A 26,726-nucleotide genomic window follows, 5' to 3' on the forward strand; every position below is an offset into this window, starting at 1 on the left:
TATTTTGTGTTTTTTTTTAAACAATTTTTTTATTTAAAAAAATATCATTCCGACCGCGGCTTTGCCCGCGTGGAATTAGATTATATCGTGAATCCTGTCTTATCCCACAGAAGTGTTCAGTTCGGATAAAAAGTATCCTATGTGTAAATCCAGGCAATTAGCTATATTTTATCAAAATTGGTAATGTAGTCTTGACGTGATTAAGTAACAACTAACAAAAAAATATACAAATTAACATCCAAAGTTTCGCATCAGTTTTACTGTATTAGTGATATCTTCCACTCTTGACTTTGACTGAGAAGAATTAGGGTTTATAACTTCTTTCAGAAATATTACCTTTCATTTCTGGGCATGATGTAATATCTACGACAGCATCAAATTCTATCTAAACCCATTCAGTAGTCCGCGTTATTGAGTACCATTTCATTTTTTCAGAGTAACAATATTTTTTGTTAATTAAAAGATTATTTATAACCTGTATTATTTTGTAATAATGTAAACATTACGAAATAATAATAATTATTAATAATGTCTAAGTAGTTGTTAAAAAGAAGATTATTTGTTTATAAGCAAGAAAATAAAACCAATAAATCAACAATTAAATATATGTATAACAATATTATAACTGTATGACGACTCCATACATGTTTGTCCTGAGTCGGCCAGCGGCAGCGCGGCGAATTTGCAAGAATGACATCGCGCACACCCGCGTTCGCGATAGCGAGCTATTAGACTCCGCCCGCCAAGCAGTGGATTTTTTTTTGTGTATCGTCTTAATGTATAAAGCTACCATTTTAAAAACGTATAATTCTAATTGCCCGTATTTGACAGTTTACGTGACATTTTAATATTATCGTGTAATACTTTATTGGACGGATAAGTTTTATCCAAGCATTCAAAAATCGGCCCTTAGTCTTTTTGTAATCTCAGATAAAATAAAACAAAATATGACTCAAAGTCATTGAGGTATTATTACTACGTATAGAGAGGACACCACGTACAAAATTTGTGCGACAAGAGCGGCGGCGCGGGGCGACTAGTGAGTCATACAATTTGTAGATATTCTGCGTCTTATAACTTATAAATTAAAACCAATCAATGTAACAAAAAAATATTCTTTATCTTATTAAAAAAATATGAATAAACTTATCAATTAAAACCAATCAATTGGTTTAAGACGATTGACTCTAACTCATGTTACAAATAGTGTAGTAGCGATGTCCTCTCTAGTACGTAGTACATAGTAACTCAATGTTCAGAAACAACTACAACAAATTTTACATTTTGTTTATTACAAAAAAATAATATGAGAAAAACCAAAAATATCATGTACCTGAAATTATAAAAAGACTACGCGTACCAAACCCTACAATATATACAAATTTAAAAGCACTTTAATATAGAAAGGAGATATTTCTAAATATGCAAAAAAGTCACATAGGTATGTTAACACGCATATAAGCTTCGCCTTTATGTTTGTTTGTACCTTGCTAAACTTGCCAAGTTAGGTGTGAAAGGGATAAAAAAACATACAGGCGTCATTCAACGTCATATTTTCTTGTTGCAAGTTAATGGTCATAGTGCAATCTCCAGTGTATTAGATATAAGCTTCTTGGTTTGTACCGACTCCTTTATACTCGATTTTGACATTTAAACGGACAGATTTAATTCAAACATTGTACACTTATCAAGGATCGGTGACAATACTATAATTTCACGATTTTGTCTTATTAACGCGTATTTTTTAGATTTTTTTTAAGTGAAACTTCTTTAGCTGCGTTGAGAGTAAAATTTCAAGGTCGCGTCAGGGCAATACCGTCACGACGTGACTCCTAGAGTAGGGCGACGATTTTCGTGTTATTATCTTGCCAGTGAAGTTTCACTTCTTACACGCGTGCTCGGCACACACGCTCTTTTGTTTCAATTCATCCATTTCATGGATATTTTTAAACACAAAATATCTCCTTTCCATTGTAAATAATAATGCTTAACCAAAAATTAATATTTATTTTACATACTTCACCAAAACTCTTAAATTAAAAATAAATATGCTTAACTATATTCAAACTGTATTAATTTTAATACTTATTAATTATTATAATTATATTTTCATTTTAATTATGAAATATAGAAAAACATAAATATCAGAATTAGGGCTATCACAATGTGTGTTTTATTTCCAATATTTTTTTATAAATTAAAAAATAAATATTATTTTTTTCTGTAGTATCGAAACAAGACTCTTAATTCTTATCATAAACTACCCACTCTATCATAAAAATAATTTTTGTTATACATAGAAAAATTCTCAAAATAAGAAAAGATCCAAAAAAAACAAGGGAAATAGTACTTTTTGTGTATTTATTACATTTTTATGTACTTAGTGATAGCCCAGAACAAAAACATACTCTGAATACATTTATAGTAATAAAAATAATTATGGCAAGATGCTTTGTGCGAAAACAAACACACTGTTTGACATTTCCTTACACTTTTATCTACTATGTATATAAAAATTTGTCGGGTTTTCCTTCCTGACGCTGTAACTCCAGATTATTTTTAGATAAGATATTATAGCACAAAGTTTTTATTTATTAATTATTTCACCAAATGACACCAAGACGTCAAAATACTTATTTCTCCAAAGATTACTAACATCGACCATTCACATCTATTCCTATTGAGAAAATTAAATTGGAGATATTTTAAATACTTTATTGAGTTTTTACAACCCTAAACCAATAATCAGAGAAATGCCAATCAGTAAATAAAAAAAAAATCTATAATTTATTATTTTTTTTACTCGCACCCCTACATAACAACTACAGGGTGTTCCATAAATCACATATTACAATACAGGGTGTTCCATTCTTCCTTACAAATATTTACTTCTAAATGTGACTATTTATTTTATCGTTAGAAAGAGACAGCACATGCTTTCGCATAGTGCTATCTTTGTCTCACGATTTTTTTAACTCAAAAATAAATTATGTGACACCAAAATCTGCGCATTGAAATAAAACACGTTTTATTTTTAATGACTGACTAATTATCACTATTTAAAAACATTTATATGAGCAGACACTACACCTAACATATTCTTTAACTTAAACTTAAAAAAAAAATGTTTTTATTTCCTAATCCTCATAAAGTCCAAAAGTGGGTAGTTTGAAATTTCCTTAAAACAATTTAATGTAAGGTAAATCTAAGACGGTCTAAGAGGAAGGTCTTTCACCTTTGGATCTATAATAATCACTCTCCTTGCCGATTTCGGCTACGGCGACTGCTAATTATTGTCAACACGGTGGGTCAGCCCTTTCATGCGCACGTAAATTTTACCTTTGGATCTATAGATCAATTACGAAACAGCCACTTTTGACCACCCCAACACAAAACTTAAACCACTTTTGACCATCCCAACACAAAACTTCAACCACTTTAGACCTCCCCAACACAAAACCTCAACCATTCTTCTTCTCAACGAATTTACTAAAAACGACTTCACACTCCGGCCTCGTAGCTTTAAACCTTTCAACGCCCTGCTCTGTGACATTTGTGTCAGTAAAATTGATATATCTCAAATTAGGCGCCGCACTTATTAAATGCATTAGTGACCTGTCTGTTATATTCCTATACCCAGTAACGGAAAGCACTTGTAAATTGGACCGATCTGGCCTCGAGTTGGCCATATTGCCCATCATAACCGGCCCGTTTGGCCCAAAATTGACCACGTAGTTAACATCTTCGCCATCTGCTCTTCCAAATCTTCGAATGGCAAAATCTGTTACTAGAGCACTCGGATCGACGTGAGATTCGAAATAATTTCTATTTTCGAAAGTATCTCTTGGAAATCTATAGGTATTAAGTTGCGAACCAACGCTAACGTATAAAACGTGGTGTCTAGGTTCCACTATGTATTGTACATCTCTTCGTCTATTCGGCTGGCCTTGAGCGTTTGCGTCTTGACCATTATTAGTGTCATTTTGATTTTCAGATACATTTTGATTATTTTCCGCTATTTTTTCCTCAGTTTTAACACTAGAATCTGTTGATTTTTCTTCTTTTACTTCTTTGCTTGTAGACGGTTGTGGATCTTTGGAATCGTCTTTATCCGTTTTAGATGTACTAGCTGAATCATTCTTTTCACTATCATTTTTCGCTTCGTTATTTTCAGTACTTTCATTATTAGAATTTTCCGCGCTAAGTACGTTCGGTGTGACTCTGACTTTCCAATAGTCTGTTAGAGCGTTGATAAACTCTTTGTAAGTGCCTTTATTATCTGTATTCTTTGAGTTATCCGGTCTGTCTGAATGGGAAGGTCCAGGTAAATTGGCAATACCTTCAGCTCTTGCTCCTGGCGGACAATTAATGAAAACGGGCGCTTGGTTCCTACGAAAATGCACGTATTTCTCTCCACCTTGTGTATTATTGTCTTTATCATCTTTTTTCACTTCATTTTCATCATTTTTAACACCATTTTTATCACTATCTTCTGTTTTATTACTATTTTCTTCCGCACTATCTTTATTTGCTCCTGAATCTTCTTTCGCTTTCGAACTTTCACCCGCTTTCGCGCCATGAACACACGTACAATGTCTATATAGATCCATATTATCTGTTTCCGTAGATTTATCCGTTTTTTCTACATCTTTATGTTCTGGACAAATACAATATATAGGTTCTTGACGAAGCCTGCAGGCGCTTGGGTTTCTTATACCCGATACCACAATCACATTACTGGGTATCTGTAAGTGCCCAGAAATATCTTCATTCGTATTATTTTCCGCTTCTTTGTCCTCATCAACGTCCATTCCTTGTGTATTGTTGTTACATTTTCGTTTTTTGGGTGGGGAGGATTCGTCTGTGTCTTCGCTAGTTGCATCTGAACGCATGGCGCTTAGTCTACGTCGTGCCATGTTTATGAATGAGTTTCGACGCGCTAAGCGGGTCCTGAAACAAATTTTGTGTATTAAAAGGAGATTTTTAAAAAATGTATATAATGAATAAAAAAGAAAGACGTCAGTTGATACTGACGCAAAATAAGATGATTAGAGCAGCACAAACAATTCGATTTAAATAAGTAAACGAAAATAGTATAATCAAGTGAATAAAATGTAACAAAATTTGAAATCACAATTTAAGAATATTTTACTTCATATTTATCTGTCTGTTTGCACCTATTGTGATGTGATTTTTTTTCTATGCTGTTTTGTAAGAAGATCCCATTTGATTATGTATTTAATTTATTTAGTAGTTATATTAGTATATTGGATTTTATCCTAATAAATAAAACAATAATCTTACGCCTCTTCATCATTCTGTGACGTGGACGGTTCCGTAGGCTCAGTGGATGTCTGCGTCGTAGACGTGCTTGGCACCGCCTCGTTCATTTCCTCTGGCTCCGGGTTCGATTTCATTTGGAAGTATTCTGGCTCCTGTGAAAAGAAACGTATTTTGTTATCGGAAAAATGTATTAATTTTAAACTTATTTCGATCTAATATAAAAAAAACAATCCTATTTTTGCATCAAGAATTCTCTCTTCAAAATATCTGATAAAAAAAGCTTACATTGTTTTCGTTAAAATCACTATTCTCCCACTGTATAACCGAAAAAACCATGACATTAAGTCTACAGCTGTCTTTTCGTGCAATTCTGTCCTTTTTGATGTTATAGCAGGAAAGAACCATTTCTAACGTAAATCTATAAGGTACTTTATACATATTATAAAGCTGAAGAGTTTGTTTGAACGCGCTAATCTCAGGAACTACTGGTCCGATTTGAAAAATTCTTTCGGTGTTAGATAGCCCATTTTTCGAGGAAGGCTATAGGCTATATATCATCACGCTAAGACCAACAGGAGCAGAGCAATGCGGGTGAAACCGCGGGGACCAGCTAGTATTAAAAAAAATACATGTTTTCGTTAAAACCACTATTCTTCGACTGTACAACAGAAAAAACCATGACATAATTAAAACCTCGGCTGGCTGTTCGTTGTAATCTCTATTTCCCGATGGGATAACAGAAAATAAATATTTCTATCGTAAATTTTCACAAAAAATACATTGAGATATACATATGGAGACGACACCGGCTACATCACTTATGTTCCGCTCAACATAAGCCATATGCAGAGGCGGCTCGCCCTAAGGAGCGCTGGTGCAGTGAACTCCCATAAATAATTATAATAAAATCATACTCCTTAATTTCATTATTAATATTAATTATTACTATTTAAAATCTATCGTAATCGTAAAAAACTACTGTCAATACCAATGAATATATCCATCATTCTATCATTCCATACACTTGAATAATACTGTATTATACAGTTACAGTAACGCGCGAAGCGGAGCGCTCACGATTGCGCTCCAATGAAAAAATATTTAGTACATTTCCTAATACGAAATCCAATAGGAGTGAAAGAGAGGGTTTTGCCAGAGCCCTGCGCGTGAAACAAAAGATTTTCTATGGAAAAGTAGCAAAATTCGGAGCGCCGCACCCGCAAACGTTGCCGGTTCGTTTTTACCGCCCGGCAGGACAGCGATTGCGCGCGCGGCGCGACGTTGCCAGTTACCACTTCTATAATATAAACAAACACTCGAGTCAACTTCAATGCACGCGCGCGAATGCAAATTCGGGAATTTTCTAATTAAAATCATAAGATACGTGTTGAAATAGTCTGTAGTTATCAGTATTATGTACTTGTGAGTGTGAAAATGAACAATTATAATGTGGCGTTCATTAAAAAGTGTGTTAAAACGTTACAAATTCGGCTTGAATTGAAAGCTAAGGGACTGCCACGGCCTGAACTTGACCTTACGCAAAAATGTACGACAAAAACGAAAACATATACGCGTGTGTTTAAATCCGAACAATATTATGTGAAAACACCGTGGTTGTGTGGTTGTGATGAAAGCAACAACAGACATTTACGAATGTCTTGTCGCTTTAAGTTATAGATATTTTTGCACACCAAAAAGAAAGATGTATGTATTTCCTTTATAAGTAATTTTTTTGATAAATGTACTGCTTTACACCATGTATTTTCAGTGTTTTATTTCAAGTGAACACCCATAAAATTTTGTCACGAGCCGCCTCTGGCCATATGGCTTAACTGCACGCTCATTTTTTATTTGTTTTAAAGTGAAACGCATCAAATATGCCTTCGTGTGTGTTACGATATTGCACAAATAATACGGAAAAGTGACTAACATAACTTTTCATCGATAAGTATCTAACTAGATAATAATTTTTAAAACTTAGTTAGAGCAAAAAAATGGTGCACAGATTTTGTTCGTGGTGTTTCCTCCATACGTAGTAATATTATCTCAATGAAAAAATATGACTTCCACACCCACTCCCCACTCCCCGCTCCCCACTCCCCACTCCCCGCTCCCCACTCACCCGTGTCTCCCACTCGTCCAGCCGCTCGTGCCGCACACACTCGTCGTCCGCGTAGTGCGCGTGCCGCTCGGTGCGCGGGCGGCGCGCGGCCGCCAGCCGCAGCTCGCACAGCGCCGGCAGCCAGCCCAGCGCGGACACTTCCGAGTCACCGACTGGCGAACCGCGCATGTCTATCACCTGTGCGGTGTAATCATTGGTACAAAAGTCGATTCTGGCACATGGTGGGCACTAATATACGATAGAGGCAGCTTTAACATTAGTGACTAACGTTGAGATTCCACCCATATTACGCACACGTTATTGACTAAGCATGGGATATTAAACAGACGTTAGTGATTAACCATGGGATATTACGCAGAAGTAAGTGACTAACCTTGGGATATAACGCGGACGTTGGTGACTAACCATGATATATTACGCGGACGTTGGTGACTAACCATGATATATTACGCGGACGTTAGTGACTAACCATGAGATATTACGCGGACGTTAGTGACTAACCTCGGTATATAAGCTGATGTTAGTGACCAACATTGGGATAATAAGCCGGCGTTAGTGACTAACCGTGGGATATTAAGCTAATGTTAGTGACTAACCTTGGGATATTACGCGGACGTTAGTGACTAACCTTGTGATATTACGCGGACGTTAGTGACTAACCATGATATATTACGCGGACGTTAGTGACTACTCTTGGGATATTACGCGGACGTTAGTGAATAACCATATTATATTACGCGGACGTTGGTGACTAACCATGGGATATTACGCGGACGTTGGTGACTAACCATGGGATATTACGCGGACGTTAGTGACTAACCGTGGGATATTACGCTAATGTTAGTGACTAACCTTGATATATTACGGGCACGTTAGTGACTTACCTTAAGATTCCTGAAACCGTATCTGGTGGTTAGCGACGCGTAAGCGACAAACTCGGTGAGTCGGTAGCACTCCCTCACTATTAGGTGAGTTAGTGTCGTGTGCTTCGATAGAGGTAACAGGGAAGACGGTTCCATCCACTCGCATTCGGATACGTCTAAGTACTGAAAGATAATATTTTCGTTTAAAAATATGTAAGAGTAATAATGATAAATACTGTACGATAAGAAAAAAAAGCCTGTGTGCCGAGCACACGTTTCAGAAGTAAAACTTCTTTAAAAGATCGTCGAAAACTTCTCTAGGCGCGTTGAGAGTAAAATTTCAAGGTCGCGTCACGACGATCCCGTCACGTCATGGAGTAAGGCGACGATTTTGGTCTTTCAAACTCAAACTCAAACATTCATTTATTCAATTAGACTACTATTTAGTAGCACTTTCGAATCGTCATTACATAGTATTTTTAACATTTACCACCGATTCGGAAAGCAGTATCTATGGAGAAGAATCGGCAAGAAACTCCATAGTTGCTCTTTTAAAATAATGTCAATAAATTTACATAATATGTAACTTATATCTAACTACATAATATGCCAAAGAACTGTCCTGTGGTTTTTACGCGACAACCCTCCATGGGTCTTTATCGTCCATATATTCCTGAATACTGTAGTACGCTCTCTGAACTAGTACATTTTTTATGTAAGTTTTAAATTTAGAACTACTAAACTCTTTAATATTGTGAGCAATTCTATTGTATAAGCGTATACCTTGACCCATAAATGAATTTTTAACTTTAGCTAATCGGAAAAATGGCATTTCAATTCTATTCCTGTTCCTGTATCTTTTACAAGGAAGTTTCACTTCTGACACGTGTGCTCGACACACACGCTCTCTTTTTTTTAGTCTAACCGTCCATACGTACCTCCAAAACCGGCAAATGTTCGCTGATGTTGCTCAAGAATGATCTATCTATTAATAGATTGAAGAACCTAGTCCCGCGTAGTGATAGTTTCTTTATTGATCGAGGAAACTGGCTCAGGCTGATCTGAAAACAATATTTTGTATTAATTATTTTTTTTATAGTAAAAAAATGTGTGCGCGTACTAGTGTACACACGTAAGAAGTGAAACTTCTTTAGGACCTTAATTTTCAAAAAATAATTTACTATATGCAACTTTACAGAAATACGTCGAATCACGCGTGGTAGGGATAAGAAAAAGATGGCGCGTAACGGAAAAATGTTACACTAAATTTTTTTCCAACCACGATAAAGAAGTTTCACTTCAAAAAAAGTTTTTCTTTTTTTTACAGGCACAAAAAAATCAACGACATGATATAATTTCTTTTAAGGACGCTGTCACAAATCTGCGTTACTCAAATTTAGGTATCTAACGACGTAACTTTGTTCGCGGCAATATCACGCTCACGTAAACATAGCGCATTCCATTTTATAGACCATCTTCATACTTGATATTATTTTTAATTTTTGATATTATGTATTTTTATTGAAATTGATTCCAGAAGATTACTAGGAACTTTAAAAATTCATTTTGTTACTTTTATTAGTAGGTACGATCCTAATAAGTATGTTAGTATATTCAAACAACTTAAAAAAGTGTGACTATTTTACATCGTTATTTCATTGAATAATAATCTATGAATTGTATACAATATCAAAGCTTTTTAAGAAATGTAGAATTATTAACATACATAATTATGATGTTACCGGCACTGTATTAAATCCGGCATTGTATACAATTCTTAGTAAATGTATGTTATTCCGAAAAATAGTCGGAATGAAATAAATTATAGGTATTCGTCACATAACACATTAACTAGGATACTCTTAAATCTGAACTTTTCCTACGTAGCAAACACATTTGCAAGTGTGGGTAGTTTTTGGGGTAGCTATTAACCAATATGAGGTCAAAACTAAAATCCAAGATGGCGCCGACGAAAATTTTACATCTTTTCGTCATGGGTGTCATTTTCAAGGTTTTGGAGTAGCTCTTAACAAATATGAGGTCAAAACTAAAATCCAAGATGGCGCCGACGAAAATTTTACATCTTTTCGTCATGGGTGTCATTTTCATGGTTTTTGGGGTAGCTATTAACTAATATGAGGTCAAAACTAAAATCCAAGACGGCGCCGACGAAAATTTGACTTTTTTTCGTGATGGGTGTCATTTTCATGGTTTTTGGGGTAGCTATAAACGAATATGAGGTTAAAATCAAAATCCAAGATGGCGCCGACGAAAATTTGACTTTTATCGTGATGGGTGTCATTTTCATGGTTTTTGGGGTAGCTATTAACGAATATGAGGTTAAAACCAAAATCCAAGATGGCGCCGACGAAAATTTGACATCTTTTCGTCATAGGTGTAATTTTATTAATAATAAAGAAGTAAACTAAAATAAAATAACAGATTTTCGTCGGCGCAACCTTGGATTTTATTTTTGACCTCATATTGGTTAATAGCCACCCCAAAAACCATGAAAATGACACCCATGACGAAAAGATGTAAAATTTTCGTCGGCGCCATCTTGGATTTTATTTTTGACCTCATATTGGTTAAAAGCTACCCCAAAAACCATGAAAATGACACCCATGACGAAAAGATGTAAAATTTTCGTCGGCGCCATCTTGGATTTTATTTTTGACCTCATATTGGTTAATAGCTACCCCAAAAACCATGAAAATGACACCCATGACGAAAAGATGTAAAATTTTCGTCGGCGCCATCTTGGATTTTATTTTTGACCTCATATTGGTTAATAGCTACCCCAAAAACCATGAAAATGACACCCATGACGAAAAGATGTAAAATTTTAGTCGGCGCCATCTTGGATTTTAGTTTTGACCTCATATTAGTTAATAGCTACCCCAAAAACCATGAAAATGACACCCATGACGAAAAGATGTAAAATTTTCGTCGGCGCCATCTTGGATTTTAGTTTTGACCTCATATTTGTTAAGAGCTACTCCAAAACCTTGAAAATGACACCCATGACGAAAAGATGTAAAATTTTCGTCGGCGCCATCTTGGATTTTATTTTTGACCTCATATTGGTTAATAGCTACCCCAAAAACCATGAAAATGACACCCATGACGAAAAGATGGCAAATTTTCGTCGGCGCCATTTTGGATTTAAGTTTTGTCAAATTGCTTTACCCCACCAATCCGTTCAACAACCCATAAAAAAAGAGGATCTCAGTCAACATAATTTTTAAAACATAATTTTAAATTACAAATAACTGGAATATGAAACTTATACAGTTTACTCTTATAAAGTATCAAATATTTCAAATCACGAAAACGACAGTATACGCACAATAATCTTTTTCTAATTCGTTTTTATTTTTGGGACGAGGAGCGATACACCCGTCCTTCCAAGAGCGCTTCTGAGCGCGGTCTGACGACCCGCGAGAGCAAAATGTATGAAGAAATCGACAAGTATTTTTAATTTAGCTTATAATTGAAATAAAATTTTGATTTAGATACAAAAAAATTATCACAATCTATAAAGGACTATATATCCCTCAATAATTTATAGGTAAGAAGATAGATTAGGCTTTTAATTTTCTTAAAAGTGTACCGGTTTAGACCCCATTTTTTTGCATTTTATGCGATCATTGTGCTGGGAAAATCGTATTTCAGTGACAATTTTGTATGACGTCGCACAATTTTTATAAGATGATCGTATAACTGAATATATTATCTTTAAATTAAGATATTACTTTGTTCTCACGTGTAAGTGCTTTGAGTTAAAATTGTACCGTAAAATGAAATGAAATGAAATGAAATGAAAATAAGTTTATTATGGACACAAAAAAAAGATACAATTTAGTTAAAAAAAAGGAACTTAAAAGATATACGTATGCCATAATTAGGCCAACCACTCAGTGTGTTATCACTGATTTTCAGTGGCCGCCTTAGGATGTCTTATTGACAGTAGATGTATTTCCGTTCAGACTAAGGTATCCAACAATATGCAAGTATAAATATAATTGAATCGATATATATACTTTATAAATATAATAAGTAAATGAATAATATATAATATGTTGTGTATTAAATTAAATTTGTGCACATTTAATATAGGTACATAGATAAAAGTCAGCAATATAATATATTCAGATATTGATACATACATATTTATATTTATATGAAATTTGTATAAGTGAGTGTATTTTGACACAAAGAAAATTAATCAATAAAGGACAATTGGATGGGGTTAAAATTTCTGATTGCGCTTTTGAATGTCAAGAAGATAAGACTTCAGTTTGTTTTTAAATGAGAATACGCTTTGTTGGGAACGAATAGGCGGCGGTAGGTCGTTCCAGCATTTTGAAGCTTGGTATCTAAAACTCCCCCTAAATGCGGATGTTCTGTGAAGAGGTATTTCTAATAAAGAAGTTGCGTGACGAGTCTGGTAGGCTGTATTATGATCCGCCAGCCATTTCAGTTTGTCGTACAAATACACAGGCACTCTGTACTTTAAAACATTAAATAGAAGCGTGGCCAGGTGCACGTGGGTACGGTACTCCATTTTTAGAGAATTGTTATTCGACAAAAATGGTGTTACATGATCACGGTAGGGTATTTCATAACAAAAACGGGCACAGGCGTTTTGCACCCGTTGCGCAATTTTTTTCGTGGATGTAAGCAATCTAGGCCCAACTACCGTATCAGCATAATTAAATTTGGATAATATAAGTGATTCACACAGCAATTTTCTAACATTAACACTTAATGAATGTCTAATACGATAGAGCAGTTTTAGCCGATAGAAACAATTTTTTGATATGTTTAAGATGTGCTTGTTGAATCTCAAACCCTCATCGAATATAACACCGAGATTACGCGCTTCCGTTACTCTTTCGATAGGTTCTCCATTTAGAAATATAGCAGGTTTTTGAGCTACTATTGAATCAATTTGATGAGGTGAACCTATGACCATGTACTTGGTTTTGCTGGAATTAAGAGCAAGGCAATTCGACTCTGACCATACTGATATGCGATGCAAGTCTTCGTGGAGCCTTTTTAGAGCCATATCCATCTCACTGACCTTGAACGAAAGGTATAATTGAATATCGTCCGCATAGAGATGGTATTTGCAATATTTTATGCATTGTGTCACATCGGCCGTATACAGTATGAACAGAAGGGGACCAAGAATGGAGCCCTGCGGTACTCCTCTAGAAACTTCCGCCCATGCAGATGAACATGCCCTTTGTCCACTATCCCCTTTTATTTCGACCATTTGTGAGCGACAAGAAAGATAGCTTTTAAACCACTGCAAGGTATTGTCATCAAAGCCATAGTAAGACAGCTTACTGAGAAGCAATTGTATATTAATACAATCAAAGGCTCTAGAGTAGTCCAAGAGAATCAGAAAAGTTCCTTCTCCTCGATCTTGAGCCTCAAGCATATTGTCTACCACATCCAACAGTGCTGTTGTAGTGCTTTTTTGCTTCCTAAAGCCCGATTGCCTTGTTGGTAATATGTCATTTTCGTCCAAGTACCGCCTAACCTGCGCACACACTACTTTCTCTAGAATCTTTGATAGACACGGTAAAATGCTTATTGGTCTGAGATCTTTAAAACAATTTGGGTTGTTAATTTTGGGTAACGGTTTGATGAGCGCTTTACGCCAAATAGAAGGAAAGGTGCAAGTAGACAAAGATGTATTTATGATACTTGTAATTATTTCAGCAGTATAGGGTAACGTTAATTTAAGCATGTCTAGTGAAATTCCGTCGCACCCAATGGCATTAGAATGCAAAGACCGACAGTACTTAAGTACCTCGTCTTTAGAGACAGTCGCAAAAGAAAACTGTGAAATGTATTTTTTGTTATTTACAAATAAATCTAAATCCTCTTTAGACACACCAGATTTACCTGGAATATCCAAAAAGTGACGATTTATATCATCTGGGTGTCTAAGATGATCTGGCAACGAAATTATATTTTTTACATTTATGTTAACATTTTTCTTTATATTATTCCACAACATACGAGGATTATTCAAGTTTGAATTTACGTAAGTTTCAAAATAACACATTTTTTCACGTTCAATGGCTTCTGCAACTACCTTTTTTAACTCTAAGTAGTAAGATTTGTGACTGTCTTGTTTAGACAATTTAGCTCTAGTATAAGCACTATCCCTGCGTCTCATTAACAACTTGATATTATATGTAATCCAAGGGTAGTTGTGATTTTTTACATAAAAAGACTTTAAAGGAGCAAGCCAGTCAAAAATTGATAGAATAGTTGAATTAAATTTAAATACGAAGTTATCAATGTCTTGGTGATCAATTACAATATCCCAGTTAATTTTCGTCATAGCGGTATCAAATAAATCCATGTCTATATTTTTAAATGACCTATGTTCTATTTTTAAAGGAATGGGCTTATCCTTAACGATATGAAGTTCGCACGTAACCAAGGCGTGGTGACTAAGATCATTAATATAGTTGACTGCAATCCGTCTAACACTTATATCAGTACACACAAGGTCAAGGATGGTTTCACTATGATTAGTGAAATGGGTGGGTTCGTTTACGATCTGCGATAAACTCGTCATCGTTAAAAATTCGGTTAATTTGCGATATCCCATAGTGCTTGTATCTGTAAAATTAATATTAAAGTCACCCATTACAATCATATTGTCAGCCCACGAAAAACTTACAACCGACTCATAAACCGCATTAACGAATGTGTCGATATTTAGCCATGGCGGGCGGTATGCCGTTCCTATTACGAGTTTTTTACATCTTATGTTAAACGTTATCCACATTTGTTCAACATTAGAACAACAAGGATGTTTTAACACTTTAAAATTCAAGCTATTCCTAACATAAAACCCGACACCGCCGCCGCGAGCTCGCACATGGGGCGGTCGAGGCTTGTGAACAAGGCGATAACCAGAGATTGTAGGCGCACGACCCTCCTCCCCTTCCTTTAACCACGTTTCGTTAATACCCAGTACGTCCACGTTATGGTGTTCCATTGCAGCAATAAGTTCCTCGTGACCAGTACCAAGAGAACATATGTTTATTAAACCAATTACGAGATTTGACTTAACCATAATTAAATACATTAAATATATAATTTAAATGAAGTACATATATGTAATATATTGGCCAAAAAATAAAATAGATAAAATAAAACATATAAAAGCTTGAAACACGAATAATACACACCACCATCAATAAGGCAAATCCATACGAAGGTACAACAATAAGGATACCTGCAAACATCTTTGAATGTATAAAACAAATTATAAACACACTATAAACTGTTCCAGGAAGCACAAATGCAAAATAAACACTATAAAGCCTAAGTTTTATTTCTATTTCTGTGAATGTAATGCTTAAATAATAATTAAAATTAACTGTAAAATAAATTATCACACCCAAGACAACATCTTTACATATATTATGAACAAAATTGCTGTTTAAGTATAACAAAATAAAATAATGCATCTTATCCAACCACGACAAAAACATATTATACGTCGAAATAATAAATAAAATTGTTACATTATACAAAACAAGCTCATTCCCAATAAAAGGAGGTGTAAGTTGGTGATAAAAATATGCTTCATGTTTGTATAGAATACAAAAACAATACAAAAGATTTTTTAGTAATATAACAGATAATAATATACTATGCAATATGTTCTTATAAGGCATACATTTAACAGCATTACATTTTAGGCGACAAACCATAGTGACATTTATACATATAAGTAGAACCACATAATTATTGCAATAAAATTTAAGTGTATAAAGGCCAAGTAAATCACTCATAACACAGTTCACAATTATTGCAATATTATAACAAAAATCAAGAATGAGTACATATAAATATGAAATAAACATATTCGTATAGGTTGGGGATAATTGCGAGTTCAAAAAGATTATGAATAAAAAAACTTATTTATGTCGTCTTCCGACTTAATATTAACTACTTTAGATTTATTATCCCGTCTAGCATACACATGACCCGCGCGAGTCCAAACGAAACGCCAGTTCTTAGACCGCCCTAACTTCTCACGCGCTGCAAAGAACAGTTTTCGGTTACTGTACGTGAGATGTTCGTTCACATAAAAGCGGCGAGGCTCGCCCTGTACCCCCGTGCCGGCGGTGTCCGCGCCGCGCCGCACGCGCGCCGCGCGCAGCAGCTCGTCGCGCAGGTGACGCCGCGTGAGGCGCACGACGATAGGGCGCGATTGCGGCGCTTCGCTCGCCCCGCTTCCCTCGCCCTCTCCTCGTCTGCGCACGCCGCGCCTGTGTACGTTCGCAATATCGCGCTCGTCTATAGCTAGACCTAGTTTTTGAGCCAAAGTTATAGTAATATGAAGTAGATTTTCGCCACTATTTTCCGAAATACCCGTGATTTCTACATCATTTAACAGCCTTTCTTGCTCGGATTCATTCAGCTGTTTTTTTAAAAGGTCGATCGAGTCAAGACTCTGTTGCAACTGCTCATTGTCTTTATCGGCCGCCGCGCCAGACCCGGCCTCCAAATGCGAGACACGCTCCTCTATGCTATCCAATCGACTAGCGAAGTTGGTAACTAAGGTGGTTAATTTAGTCATATCCACTCTAAAATTTGATATTTCAGTACGAAGCAGCTTAATCTCGTCTATTAGAGAAGGGGAATTTTTTTGTTGGTGAGATACGACATCCAAGAAAACATCAGCATCATGACACTGAGCGGGAGTTATTTCAACTGCTTTAGAAGTGTTTTTCGCTTTGCAAGTCTTACACATCCATTTGGTATTGGCACGGGCGTCTGGACTAAGATTACTGCATTGTCTGTGATAAGATGTATTACACTTAATACATTTAACGCCATCTGCCGAAGCAATGAACTTTCCGCAGGTATTGCACTTGTTTGTCATTATCAGTTTTAACACAATGCTACAAGTTAAATTCGCTAGATGGCAGTGATATAAATTGGTCTATAGATTGAAGTCTCCAATTAATGAATCAGCTGTGCGGGTATCGTAAAATCAGCTGATCGTCCGTTGCGCACTAAAATTTACTTACTATAGTTTATAAACACAATTGTTCGCCAAGATAACACTACACGTTGTAAACTGTATATCAAATAAGTGTTTTGTGTACTTTATGAGTGTAATCAGGTAAGTTTACTATTTTTACTATTAAAATATTAGCAGAGCAAAACTGTCACACACCACTGTCAAAAAGACACTCAAAATAGCGGTTTTTGTTAAAAAACTGTTATAGCACCCTTAAGAGTGCTTTTCCCTATAATGTGCGAGGATGTGTAGCGAAGATTGTGTTTGTAAATAACCAATAGTATCGCTTCAAACGCTAACGCTTCAAACTTCAAACTAAATGAAGCGATATGATTGGTTGTTTACAAACACATTACTCGTTACACACCCTCGCACATTATTGGTGAAAAAGCACTCTTAAAAGGAATTATATCATGTCGTTGATTTTTGTGTCTGTAAAAAAAGAAAAAGTTTTTTTGAAGTGAAACTTCTTTATCGTGGTTGGAAAAAAATTAAGTGTAACATTTTTACGTTACGCGTGACATTTTTTAGCCAATAGTATCGCTTCAAACGCTAAACGCTTCAAACTTCAAACTAAATGAAGCGATATGATTGGTTGTTTACAAACAAATTACTCGTTACACACCCTCGCACATTACACCCTAATAGTACAAATTTATGTAGTAGAGCAAAAAATCACTTAAAATCCCAAGGAAATAACTTCTCAGTTGCGGCAGTCAAAACAAATAACATAATAGAATATAGTACAAGTGAATGTGATTATGTTAGTGAAAGTGATAGATTTAGTGATAGTAATACCGGTAGTGACAGTGATACCAACAGTTATAGTTATAACTAGCGGTCCGCCCCGGCTTCACCCGTGGTACAATATTTCGCAATAAAAGGTAGCCTATGTTCTTTCTCAGGGTCTAAAGATTGTCTGTGCCAAATTTCATCAAAATCGGTCCAGTAGTTTATGCGTGAAAACCATACATACAAACCTTTCCTCTTTATAATATTAGAATAGAAGTATAGATATAGATAAGTGTTATAATTGTCAATTTAATGTATACTCACAAAATTGCAATTAACATTGCAGTGCTCCAAATACAGGGTGGTCAGATTGGGGCAAACTACCCCCATCTGTTTCAATATATCGGGTGTTAGTGTGAACAGTGGCCCGATACAAGCTTGTGGCCCGGCGCGACCCGCGTCACGGTCGTCGCCCCACGCGGGGCAACCTTGTATGCTGAAAGTGTGAAAAAATATGGAAAAATTGGAAAAAAAAAATTTGTTGTTAATATGAGTATTATGGCGTATGAAAATACGTTTCTTTTTGTTATAATGAGGAAGATTTCGTATAAAAATTCTTTGTTTTTTTTTGTATAAAGTGATTTCTTTACTTTTTTTGTGGTATGAAGAAAAGTAATGCATCCACATGGTAGAAAGAGCGACTTGGCGGACAATTTCATTTTTTTGAAAAAAAAAACCACATTTACAAGACAAAATAATACTCAGCTTTACGCACAAAAATTTGCCTAACGTATTTATTTCAGCAAAAACAGAAAAAATATTGGTCAAAAATTCACATACAACCTATGTTATACCAGCTGCGCCCCGCAGTGTTACCCGCATTGCTCTGTTCGATAGCCTGTTGCTATGTCATGCCTGTCTTAGCGTGATGATATAAATTATAGCCTATAGCCTTCCTCGATAAATGGGCTATCTAACACGGAAATATTTTTTCAAATTGGACCAGTTATACCTGAGATTAGCGGGTTCAAACAAACAAACTCTTCAGCTTTAGAATATTAGTATAGATTATTATATTTGTAAAATTCTTATACTAGTCTTTGTTCACATACGTATATTATTTTTACTTCCTATTGGTGTACCTTTTAATTGGCGTAGCTTAGTATTTATTCATCTCAAAAATTGTATCACTAGCTGTAAGGTACCTTATCATAAATAAATAAGTAAATAATAAATAGATATACAACATACCGTGACAAACAGACAACACGCGGGTTGATCATGTGCCTCGCGTGGAACCGCCTCACCTGGCGAGGCAATTCGCGCATCACAGATATGTGGTCTTCCGCTATTTTGTTACCTGATCAAGAGAATAAAAATAATTATTATATATACATTATTAATCACTCCATACTACTAAATAAAACAAAGTCGCTTCCTCTGTCCCTATATCTCTATGTCCCTATGTATGGTTAAATCTTTATAACTACGCAACGGATTTTGATGCGGTTTTTAAGTAAGTAATAAGTATTTTTTACGTACTCAGCGTATGCAAAACTATAACCTCCTTTGAGCTTAGTATACCAACAGTGGGACACCCTGTAATTTTAAAGGCTTTAGACAAAGCAGGCGAAGCCGCGGGCCGAAAGCTAGAATATTATAATATGAATTCAATCCATTTAAAATGTTTTAAAAAGTTTTTTATTCAAATGTATAGCATTAAATGCAATTTATAAATATTTGAAAAATTATACATATTTAAAATAAATAAAAATTATATAGCAACGTATATTTAAGAAAATAAGGTGTCCACACGAAGAAATTGCTGGGATAGATCTTTTTTCTTTAAATTTTTTTTACAAAATTTATAATTATTTTTTATCTATTAAAAATACATTATTGTCCAAATTACCACTAGTCCCCGCAGCATTATTCGGCGGGTCTATGTCAGGTTCGATCGTCTTGTAGTCTTCGTCGGCGATGTGACGTGAAGTGTTGACGAGACCCATGCAGCTGAAATTAGTAATTTTAGAATAAGTTTTTATTTTGGCAGCACAATAAAGTGTAATAAATGAATAAATAAATAATAATAAGTTAATTAAATTTTAAAATGAATAGTACCTCAATGATTAAGCTTAGTTGAATATTTATTTCAGAGACAGATATTAATTTTTAAACGAATAACATGAATTGCTAAAGCTTAAATTTATAGCAAAAAATGTATGAATATATTTAATAGTACTTATGTTTTATGCAAATAAAGAATTTGTATCCATATCTTAATCTGTGCCTGTATTTGTACATCTATCACTATCTGTAATTATTTCTGTATCTACATATATCTGTATTTTAAAATATGTATATCCGTTTCTGAATATGAATGTATTCTATATTGTACCATACTAATACCTGTACCTATTTTTGTTTCATCTTCTTATCTGATTCTAAACCTACACCTGTATCTATATCTCCACTCAAGATCTATGAATCTTTCTTACGAATGTACCTACATCTCTACATGTATCTACACCTGCACCTGTAACTGTGACTACACCTGTATCCATGCATGTACCTGTACCTGTATCTATATCTTCACCTGTATATGTTTCTTTATCTCTACCTATATTCAACTCACCCAACACAAGCCTGCGCATGCCCAGTCATCATCAGCTCTTGCGTTTCATCACGTAACATGTGTGTTAGATACTACTGCAACCGTTCAGCGCTGAACCTCTCCTATGACCGCATCTTTATTTGTATATATACTTATACCTGTAGCTATACCTGTATCTGCACCTGTACCTGTATCAACAGTGTCTGTATTTCTACCTGTACCTGTATGACCACCTGTATCTTTATCTCTACCTATATTCAACTCACCCAACACACGCCTGCGCATGCCCAGTGATCATCAGCTCTTGCGTCTCATCATGTAATGTGTGCGTCAAATACCACTGCAACCGTTCAGCGCTGAACCTCTCCGAGCGAGCGTCCACGTGTTTCCATAGAGAACGTTCGAGAACTAGGCTGCCTAGACGAGCGCATGTGCTGGAAGGATTTTATCATAACATATTACAGCGTAGTTATAATTATAAATTAAATCAATTTACAAATAAATACTCAAACTGAAACATTTATTTATTCAATTAGAGCCCCAGTCTCGTTCAGAAGCCCAAAAATACGTAATTTTAATTTGCAATAAGCAGTTTCTATATAGCGGAAATGGAATTTTACGACCTATGACTTATCTTTTTTTTACTTGCGTAGTTTTAAAGATTTAAGCATACATAGGGATTAGGGACATAGGGACAGAGAAAGCGACTTTGTTTTATACTATGTAGTGATTACAACCTATCCCCAGACCTATTATAAATACATATTATATTTACAAAAAATTTATAAAATCGCATATCAAAGCTTTTCGCAAGTGCAAAATATAATAATTATAATAATACATGTATACATTGCCTATTTGCATTATAATGTTTGATTTATATTGACAATAATTTTAGAGATTAAGGCTGCAGTCTAGCAAAATTGCGTTTTCAACAAGTTATTTGACAATTTTTTCCCGGCTAATGAAATGATAAACTGAATTTTTTTTTCTTGTTTATCAATAAGTGTTATATACGCAATGCGCGTGAATTTTTTCACATTTATAAAGTTACTTTATGTTACCTTAATCAGGCCTTCAAGATAAGTCTCTTTCCCCCAAAGACATTTCGAGCTAAGTTTGTGCACTCACTACGTTGCAACCGATTACAATTTACACAATCTGATCAGCGCATTATTATCCTTATATAGTCGTTATTAAAAACTGCTGAATACAATTGCCGAAAAACTTATGATTTTCTTAATTAGAGCGTTATAAATTCATTAAATTTCCCATTTTTTGCCTTACAAAATCGATTGATAAATACTGCTAAAAGTTATTTTTTCCATTAATTTATTCAAGTTGGTTGAAGACCAATGAGTATTAATCCTTTAAAAAGTTTTTTTTTTTGAATTTTGATAATTAATAATTCTATTTTGATTATATATTAAAAAAATATTTAAATAATTAGGAAAAATCCTAGCGAATTTCTTCAGTCGCGCTCCTTGGGCCGGAGCGTTCTGACGTGTGCTCTACGCTCGATTTTCCTTCATACCGAAGTGAAAGTTGCTCTACTTCATTAAATTTAATATTTTTGTTAATTGATTATTTTTATCTTAGTTTTATGCAAATATTCATATTTTTAAACATTTGATTTCGATATGGAAAATAAACGAAAAAAATATGCGTGTAACTACTAGAAAAAAATTTATCTTCGAACATAAAGTTAATGAAACCAAATAGATTACAAAGGTGATTGGCAACAATTTCTTTATTTTACGGGGTGTCAGTAAAGGGATGTATGTTTCTTCACTACATAGTATAAAACAAAGTCGCTTTCTCTGTCCCTATGTCCCTTTGTACGCTCAAATCTTTGAAACTACGCAACGGATTTTGATGTGTTTTTTTTTTAATAGATAGAGTGATTCAAGAGGAAGGTTTATATGTATAATAACATCCATTAAATAGTGGAGAAGTACTGTTATTTTTGAGGTTTCTAATGTGATGTCGTAAAAAATTACATTTTTTCCGCTTACATTGCAAACGCAGGCTGAACCCTACGAGTTTTATCAAAATAATGTACTAAGTATTGTACACATTGAAAAGGTCTACAGAAAAGTCCGTGATGGTATATGTCTATCTCTTATGGATAACCCACAATAACTTTTTTTGTCATTTACTTTTTACGACAAATAATGGCTAATTTTCGAAGCGATTTTAACCAATACAGCATTAATCCTTAACCAATTAAATACCTTGAATACATTGTTCATTTAACATAGATCTATATGGCCCTTTACACCGTATGATTTAAGTGAATATTTTCGAAGATAATATTACAGATTTAAAAATTGCGGGACGTAGCGTTTGTGGCGGTACCGGCCGGCCGCCGCGGCCGCGCCATTGCACCCATGCGAAGCATGGGCGGGTCGCTAGTTAAAACTAAAGTAAGCTCATAAATTTTCTTATAATAATATAATTTTTTTTGAAGTTCCAAAAATGTTTATTTTTCGTTTGAGAAATACGAAATATAATATAAACTTGTATTGAGAACTTGAACTTGGGACATACGGGGAAAATGATTTGTTTACTCCAAAATTCCAAATATGTCGAGGTGTTTCAATTTTTTCTTCTAGTCATTTTAAACGTAGCGGCATGTTGTTTGATTATTAATTTTGTAACTTAAATACAGGATGTTGGTTTTATATTCTGATCTTACAGACGCGCTGACAAATTTAGTCCACCATTTCTAGTTTGGTCCACCAACTCTATTTACCAATATTAAAATGAATGGATCATCATCACATCATCAAAACTCAGATGTAATGGAAGATCACAATAACATAGAAAATTCAATGGGTGTTGAGAACTAAACAAACACAAGTAACAGAGACGCACAGAATAAAAAAAGAGGACGAAAACGATAATTCGTTGATGCTTTCCCTTTTCGACGTATTGTTAGGGTACATCACCAATCTGCAAAAAACAAAACTGATGATTCCCAATTGCTGATTAAAAATGAAAAACAAATAATCGACAACAGTGGTGAAAATTTGCTGATCACAATGAAGCATCCTTCAGTGGTAGCAGATTTACTCATTTAAAATGTATCGGTGAACAGCGTAAAGGAAAGGAGGACAGGAAAACATTATGAATGTGGATGGTGGATTGTATACAGGGTGTAATCGATAAGTATGTGCAGGCGATTATGACGTTATTATTGCAGGTATCAAAAAACTTAAAACTGATATCGAAATTACTTTACCTAATGAGCAAAATGACAATAATAACTTTTTAAAAGTATAACGAGAAATATCTAAAAAATGTACTTTATACACTCCCATATCAAGAAGGGAAAATGGGACTAGTAGAAGTTAAATGTCTAATTCCGGCAAAAGACATGAATGCGGAAGATGCGGTTAAAAATAAAAAATTTAATATTTGAAATACAATGCAAAAAAATAACACTTTTGTCATAGATAAGAATCATGACCATTTTTTCAAAATTCAGGGACAACTAAACGTTGCAGAAGTAGAAGTCTGCTTATTTGCTGTTTGGACTGGAGTTAATCATGATCGTCTAATATTAATTTAGTGAGAAACGTCTTCCCAGTTCAAAATGGAGAAATAAACCATCCACGCGAAGACCGACGTCCGCGCGGACGGAGTCGCGGGCTGAAGCTAGTCAGAAATAAATATCTTTTGTTTTCATTTGCACATTTTTCTATTTTATAATTTTTTACACAAACATTACATTTTTTTATTATATACAAAATTTGTTTATCCGTTTTATTAGTGAAACTGAACAACTTTCACTAAGAAACTTAGGTCGAAAAAAATGAAGAGAGTTATGCATTTTGTATGTAAAGCTTATTTTTTTTTATATTTCGTCCAAATTTCTTTGTTAAAGTTGATCAGTTATATAAACATGAAGTTGAAGATATCAATAGAACGTATTCGCAAATTTTGTGTACTTATAAAAAGAATCAACTGGTGTAATTTTCACGAAAATTGTTTCAAATTGTCATTTTAGGTACTTATTACGAATATTAAATTATGCATACGAATGATTTAATTTTTAAAAATTAAGTGGAGCAACTTTCCCTTAGTACATTTGTATTATTTACATATAGGATGACAGGATGCATTTGTTTGCACTACTAGACCAAGCCCTTAAGAGCATGTATTCACAAAATAAAACCTATTTTGATGATTCTTTTCCTATATGAAAGTTGGTGACTACTGTGTAGGCCCATTTACATTTAGTCTAGTTCTGACAATTGCTTTTCGTCTTATTAAAATAAAAAATAAAAATAAAATAACATTTATTAGCAAATTTCACATATTCGGTTCACAATGCTGCCTTCTGAACTAGGTTATAACCTGTGTCTCAGAAAACAGTGCTTTCCCTTATAAGTTCATACAAATATTATTAAATACGTAAACAGAATATTGTTATTTGAGCACAGCTACTATTATAATTATTATAATAAGTATATAATATTATGTACTTACAATCCAAGTGCCTTCAAATCGCGAGGCGTGCATAGCTTTAAGATGTAGAGTAGCACATCATCAGAGAGATCTAATAAATTGACTCGTTGGTAACCATTTTTGTATAGTGACATATCTGTAAAAGAAAAAGATAATTAGTTTTAATACCTATTATATGAAATACTCATGAATTTTAGTGTGCATATCGGACAGGTCTGATAAAACAGACGACATCTATTTTTCATGTCCCTAATTAATAATAATAGTAGTCCTTACATAGTTAGTAAAAGTATATGTATATTATGTAGTACATATAACATAAAGAAATGCTGTAAATTAAGAAATTATGTTGCTGGATTGTAATTTACAAATTATCTGAATAAGTTTACCTATAAATAAAAAATGATAAATAAATTATTACAGTATAGATGTCTAGGCAGTAGAATTTCAACTTAACTTTCAAATGTATGTTTCTCACAAAAATAGCTAACTAAATCTAAATGATATTTTTCACACAGTTTACAATCAGAATTGGTCCATGATGCATTTTTGAGTTTTGACTAATCCCAGACAAAGCCAGAGTAAGGTAGCTAGTGTTAACTAAACATACATAGATGGATGGATGCAAAAAAGTAATAAGTCCTGCAACATGCTTTAGATTCGCTAAAAATTCGATATACAAGCTAGGGCGCCGTCGTCATTCGGTATAGATATCGTACGTATGATGCACTCAGAGATCTGTATTGATTTTAACTAATTATAAGGAGTAAGGACAAAGCGTCGACGTCCCCCGCCACCCTGCGTTGCGTCGATGCACTATCGAAATTGCATATTCATTTACCGAACAAAATAAACAAATGTAAACATACTAACCGTCCTGGATACAGCCGCTATCATCCATCTCCTGCTTTATTTCACTCTCCACTTGCGTTGTCTCCATTTTAGCGACACCACACAATATCACATACAGTCATCGAGATATCATACAGTCGGCGTTGCGAATATATTATTCCAAAAATACACACCAAACAAAGAACACAGGATGCACAAAGGCACCGCTGTCAAGCAGCGCGCCGGTTAGTGATCCCGGTAAACTGTTTATTTGATGCAATTGGAATCTTTCCAAGAGGGTAAGCGTTTCATCTCATCAAAACCCTTTGCACAAAAACATGAAAATAAAAACTGACTTGACACATGTCAAATATATCATCGATAAGTTTTTTTACGCTTGCGTAGTAGCAGAGACTCGCCCTTTCGTTTTTTATTTGAAAAAAAATTTTACATCATGTTTTGTGAACAAATTAACAAATGTGTGCTGTAATAAATGGTGACTTATGTATCTTAAATGGTTAAAATTGACATATTATGAGATATACAGGAGAAAATAATCGTATTAATTAAATAATTAAAGTAATACAAGAAATTATACATTACTTATGTTTAAATTAACAATAATTGTTAAAAAAGTATAAATGTTTATTCCGTTCCAAATGGAGTTGTTATTATTTTTCGAATTTCGATAACTCTTAAATCAATTTGACGTTATTTTTGATAAAATAATTAAATGTA

General features: G+C 34.4%; 2 protein-coding genes across 3 annotated transcripts; both read right to left on the minus strand.

Annotated features, from left to right (window-relative positions):
* Positions 1-2,345: 2,345 nt before the first annotated feature.
* Positions 2,346-26,320, minus strand: LOC149895375 (uncharacterized). 2 transcript variants are annotated; one of them, XR_016458482.1, is made up of 12 exons: positions 26,031-26,320; positions 25,179-25,293; positions 20,951-21,118; positions 19,983-20,083; positions 19,322-19,430; positions 18,395-18,566; positions 9,207-9,329; positions 8,290-8,451; positions 7,406-7,582; positions 5,305-5,435; positions 3,340-4,950; positions 2,347-3,235 (listed from the first exon to the last, which is right to left on the minus strand). XR_016458482.1 is itself a non-coding variant. In XM_090119012.1 (11 exons), exons 1-11 carry the CDS (start codon positions 26,095-26,097, stop codon positions 3,462-3,464), a joined length of 2,814 nt encoding a protein of 937 aa, XP_089975138.1. In that variant the 5' UTR covers positions 26,098-26,320; the 3' UTR covers positions 2,346-3,461. The 2 variants fall into 2 exon arrangements, 1 of the variants encoding a protein (XP_089975138.1); XM_090119012.1 differs by having other exon boundaries at positions 2,346-4,950.
* LOC149895376 (uncharacterized) lies at positions 16,211-17,197 on the minus strand. Its single transcript, XM_090118738.1, has one exon. The coding sequence runs from the start codon at positions 17,195-17,197 to the stop codon at positions 16,211-16,213; it is 987 nt and encodes a 328-aa protein (XP_089974864.1).
* Positions 26,321-26,726: the final 406 nt, after the last annotated feature.

This window comes from Colias eurytheme, chromosome 31 (genome assembly GCF_061535395.1).
Source record: "Colias eurytheme isolate Ceu_HAF_F1 chromosome 31, ilColEury1 Martin Lab GWU primary, whole genome shotgun sequence".
NCBI lineage: Eukaryota > Metazoa > Arthropoda > Insecta > Lepidoptera > Pieridae > Colias > Colias eurytheme.

Excerpts from the sequence above, each read along its gene's own strand:
- LOC149895375 (XM_090119012.1), bottom strand. The coding sequence starts at position 26,097 with ATGGAGACAACGCAAGTGGAGAGTGAAATAAAGCAGGAGATGGATGAT. Across the intron at positions 20,084-20,950 it reads CATGCGCAGGCGTGTGTTGG|CTGCATGGGTCTCGTCAACA; the intron begins GTGAGTTGAATA and ends TACTAATTTCAG. Across the intron at positions 4,951-5,304 it reads TCACAGAATGATGAAGAGGC|GACCCGCTTAGCGCGTCGAA; the intron begins GTAAGATTATTG and ends AATTTGTTTCAG.
- LOC149895376 (XM_090118738.1), bottom strand. The coding sequence starts at position 17,197 with ATGACAAACAAGTGCAATACCTGCGGAAAGTTCATTGCTTCGGCAGAT.